Consider the following 4,709-nt stretch of genomic DNA (forward strand, 5'->3'; position numbering starts at 1 on the left):
ATAAATTTAAAAAAAAAATAATTTCAATTTAAAAATGTTTTTAAATGAATCAGCTGGCTTTATGCTGGAAGCAAATTCCTTGTAGACCAGTGTTATCGCAGACAAATTTTTATATGATTTAGAAAAGAGATCATTCAAGTTAACTATCGTAGTACATTATTCTGAAACAGTTGAATAAATTCAATCGCTAATTAGATTCTAGATTATTGTTTGTTACTTTTTGCTGGTCCAGGGCGCTATTTCCGTCGTTGCTCCGCTCAATAGAGAGGCACGGGCGTCGTACACCTTGGCAGTGATTGCGACAGACAACCCCTCCGCCCCCGTCTCTGAGCGCCGTCGTAGCCGCATGACTTTGGACATCACGGTGACCGACGTGAACGACCATGACCCTGAGTGGACGCAGTTCATCCCTGCCGTCAGTGTGAGGGAGAACGAGAAAGTGGGGACCAGTGTGGTGGACCTCAGAGCTACCGATATGGACGAAGGGCTCAACGGAGAGGTGAGCTAGCTGGAATTCCCTGTGTTTTAGATTTAGTAAGAGCTTTAAAAGGGTAAAAGAAAAAGATCAGAGACACGTAGCTCTTTTGAGAGCATCCGAGCAAAGGAATGAACGGAGAACCATGACCGCCGATGTCTGTCGCAGATCTGGCACTTGATGATGATGAAGAGTTTTACAGCACTTGCAATACAATACGGTCGTATAAGTGCCAAAGATTAGAGGTGCTACTAGAGAGTGGGCTAACAAACACATAAAAGATGGAGGGGCGATAGAGACGATGGTTTTTTTTATAGGAAAGAAGGAGCAAACCACACCAGAGCACCCTCCCCCCCCCATCACCCACATTCCTTGTGTGGTTTCTTTAGTCTAGCCAAGGACACAACGTCGAGCCTGAGGCTCGAACCCTCGAACCCCGCAATCTCACGATTACGTACGAGTCCGGTAGCCTAACCACTAGACTATCAACGCCACCATAGCTACCAACCAGCAGCCTACATAAAAACGTATCTTCTACACATTTAGGAGTCTGAGTACAGGTGTCCGTTCTGTTGTTTGAAAATACGAGGTACGAATTCCCTGTTTTCTAGTATTGCTCCTCACAGACTTGCAGATGCTGATGAAAAAACATGAACTTTTAAGATAGAATCTGCTGGCGTTGACCAGATGACAAGGATATGTGGTTTCTTGAGGGAGGCATTGCGCTGCCAAGAGCGAAATGCTCGCAGCTAAAGTGATTTGAAAACAACAACAACAATATGATAGGATCTATGAATAATTATGAGGGGGGTAGGCCAATAAGGCAATTGGGTGATTTGCTACAGGTTTTCTTTGAATACCTTTAATGCATTGAAAGGAGAAAAATGTGTGAAGAGTTTGAAACGAGGTTATGTGTCCAGTGCCCACCATCTTGACATTTGGACAATGTGATAGGGTTTAAGTTTAAGTGGCTAAATGAGCAGTGAGTTTAGACTCAAGTAATGTCAAGCAAGTGTCGGTGACACAGGGATCAGATGGGTGGTCACTGGGGTGTGTCCTTGAGCAAGACACGACAACCCTAGCTCAAAATACAGGGCGCTGCACAGTGGTGACCGACAATGACATGGTTGTAAACTGTTCTGTATTTGTGTAATATTGTGTATTTATGTATGTATTTATGTATGTATTTATGCATATATTTATGTATTTACGTATTTATAATTATGTATTTATGTATGTATATGTTTGCCATTGTAAACCAAAGTGCCCTTCTGAGACAAATAAAAGTGTAATTTATTTATTTATTACTATTATGGTCATAATTTAGATCCGTGTTTATACTCGTGTCCACAGATTGAATATTCTATAGCACTGGGAACAAACGGAACTTCCCTTTTCGACGTTAAAAAATTTGATGACCGCGCAGAATTGAGAGTTGCGATGTCTCTGATTGGATCTTCAGGCTCTCAGCTGGTGACGGTGGTGGCCACGGACAAGGGCTCGCCTCGGCGGAGCGCCAGTGTTGACGTAATGGTCACAGTGGTGGACATGAACCTACACAGGCCGGTGTTCATTCACCCGGACGAGAGTGTGTACAACGTGACCTCCAGGTTCCTACCAAAGGTCACAGTGCCTGAGGTAACAGTTCAAGTTTATTGGTCCTTGGAGATTACACCCACCGGATAGTTGGTCGCTTTTAAGCTTTTTTTTTTTACAATTTAGTAGAGGTTTTACGGCGCTCGCAACTGCGTAAGGTCATGAGAGCGCCCGGAAGTTTAGAGGTGTTACAAGAGAGTAACAAACATACAAAAGAAGAAGGGGAGATAAGGACGATAGATGTTTCATAGGAAAAAAGAAGCAAACCACACCAGAGCACCCACTGGATATTTGGTCGCTTTTAAGCACAAGGGGGCTATCCCCGAAAAAAAATAGTTTTTGAGAAAATCAAAGGTAAAGTTTTTGCCCCGTGTTTAGATTCTTTAAAAGACAAGGAGAGTTTTCTCTATAACCGAACAAATATACACAGCAATGAAACCAAACTTCTCCTATAGGTAGGGCAATGCTCATTTTTGATATATGTCAAGATTTCTGAAGCCCCCGAAATCTGGGTTAGTCCACTTGTCCTTAAAAGCGACTATTTCATGTACTCTGTTTCACTTAAAAGAATACATAATATACTTTATTCTTGGTCATGTCAACAGCGCTAGGGGCGGGAACTCGAATAGCCACAGGATCAAAGAAATGGAATGAAATGTGTCAGGCCGTGGTAGAATCAGGCGCTCGTCAATTTTTGGGAATGTGGAGTTATTGGTATCGCCTTAAAACATGTACATTTGCCTTAATTTCGAGGAACGAAATACCCATTTATCTTGACCACAAGTTGAGATATTTGCGACTGAAGGAACTGGGTGTCGGTTGGTTTAAGGGGTAAAGTTAGCGAGAATATGGCAGCCAAAATTTGGTTATTAACATAGTCTGAGAGTTTGTGGATACTGAAAATCTACATTTCTTGTGCCTTTAATCATCAACGTTTTTCAGCAAAACCCACACAGAAATGGGTTCTTAAATAGACATAAAAGGTGGTGAGCCAAAAAACAAATACTCGATAAAAATTGCAAAACCGGCAAAACTTCTTCAATGTCATTATTTTGACGAGCGTATGGTTTCACCACGCTGACTCACAAATGCTGTGAAGTAATCATATTATGATGAGTGTGTGAGAACCGAAAGGGCTTTCAATAAATAATTAAGAAGATAAGAAGCCCATAAATACCTTATGCCTTCTCGGATAAGTGCGAAAAATCTTGGATGTCCCATGAGCATTTTTGTTGAGGTATATTTATTTTAGCTTTCTGATCAATGTAATATGACTAAAACTGTAGAGAGGGGAAGTGGGAAAAGAAATACAGAGAGAGAGAGAGTGAGAGAGAGAGCGAGAGAGAGAGAGAGAGGGGGGAGGGGGAGAGTGAGTGAAAGGATCACTATTGAATCTATCTTCTTTGTACTATTGTAAAAGTCATTGAGCAATTTCTAAGTACAAATGTGCTCTGTAAATGGGATTTGTAAAAGAAGTATCATTACCATTTTAGAAACTGCAATGAATAAAGTGTTCAGAATTTTGGGTTTGGTCTATGTGAGCAGCTGTCCAATGAAATTATGTATCTCTTTGTAAGCCACTAGTCAACGCTCAGCCTACCCCCCCGGCCGGGCTCCTCCACCCATTCACATCTTTAACTCTGGTATTAAGGGAAGGAGGTGGCAATCTATTCCCGTATCTCCTCGTCTGCCCAGAACAATGATAGACTGACCAGTGTCCGGTCATTTCACGGTTCGTTGACGACACGGCTTTCTCTAATGACCTGGTGATGAGCCCGGGGTCCCAGGTCTTGTCACAAGTGTTGTAAGAATCCGATGACGGCCTGGGCTCACGGGACGTGGGTCTAGATCAGCTTCTGGCTGGTTTTAACGACAGAGAAAATATTATGTTAAGAATTGTGACGGGGTTCAAAATTGCAAATTGCAGACGTTTAGGTGGTTGGCGGGGGATCTCGTGTTGTTTGTTTTTCTCTCTTATCAAACATCTATCTTCCTGTTCTGTTTTGTTTTTGTTTGTATGTTTTTTAACTTTGTTTGCTACTCTCTAGTGATGCATCTCTAATCCTCGACATTAAAGAATCCAGTTTGTATCGCAAGTCCATGCTTATCATCATATTATCATCATCACGGAGTGACAAATCGTAAACAGACTTTGTGTATCTCAGCTTGCCATTCATTTCTTTGCTCAGACCCTTCTGCGAACCGAAAGACTATGTTCTGTAGTTTAGTTCAACTAAGAAGACGTTTGTTTGATGTTTCGGTAAGAGTTTTACGGCACTCACAACGCAAATAGATCATAATAAAAATGCCGAAGATCATATTATGTGTTACTACGCTAGAGAGTAACATACACAAAAATAAAAGGAGGAGGAAAGATAATATTAAGGACGATACGTGCTTAATAGGAAAGAAGGAGTAGACCACATCAGAGCACCTGCCAATCTCTCATGAAGCAGACTTCTGACGTACTTTAGATATGATCAGCCTCTACCTTGGTAGCTTCGGTGCACATCGAGAGATAATGATGTGACTCACTGGCATCTGCTCGAGTGTCCAAATTTGTGTATTTCACGCTCACGCTTGAGTGACGTCAGAGTTTCCAGGTCGGCGAAAGGATTCTTTGTGTGTTTGTTGGGGG

The 4,709-nt window shown here is 41.9% G+C and overlaps 1 protein-coding gene across 1 annotated transcript; it reads left to right on the forward strand.

Annotated features, from left to right (window-relative positions):
* Nucleotides 1–240: 240 nt before the first annotated feature.
* Nucleotides 241–2,171, forward strand: LOC118477143 (protocadherin alpha-11-like). The gene is made up of 2 exons (XM_035968612.1): nucleotides 241–499; nucleotides 1,829–2,171. The coding sequence occupies exons 1-2, from the start codon at nucleotides 347–349 to the stop codon at nucleotides 2,159–2,161; spliced, it is 486 nt and encodes a 161-aa protein (XP_035824505.1). The 5' UTR covers nucleotides 241–346; the 3' UTR covers nucleotides 2,162–2,171.
* The last annotated feature ends 2,538 nt before the right edge of the window (nucleotides 2,172–4,709 follow it).

This window comes from Aplysia californica, unplaced genomic scaffold, assembly GCF_000002075.1.
Source record: "Aplysia californica isolate F4 #8 unplaced genomic scaffold, AplCal3.0 scaffold00070, whole genome shotgun sequence".
Lineage (NCBI taxonomy): Eukaryota > Metazoa > Mollusca > Gastropoda > Aplysiida > Aplysiidae > Aplysia > Aplysia californica.

Coding starts and splice junctions, on each gene's coding strand:
- LOC118477143 (XM_035968612.1), top strand. CDS start 347: ATGACTTTGGACATCACGGTGACCGACGTGAACGACCATGACCCTGAG. Junction 500..1,828: donor ACGAAGGGCTCAACGGAGAG/GTGAGCTAGCTG, acceptor TCGTGTCCACAG/ATTGAATATTCTATAGCACT.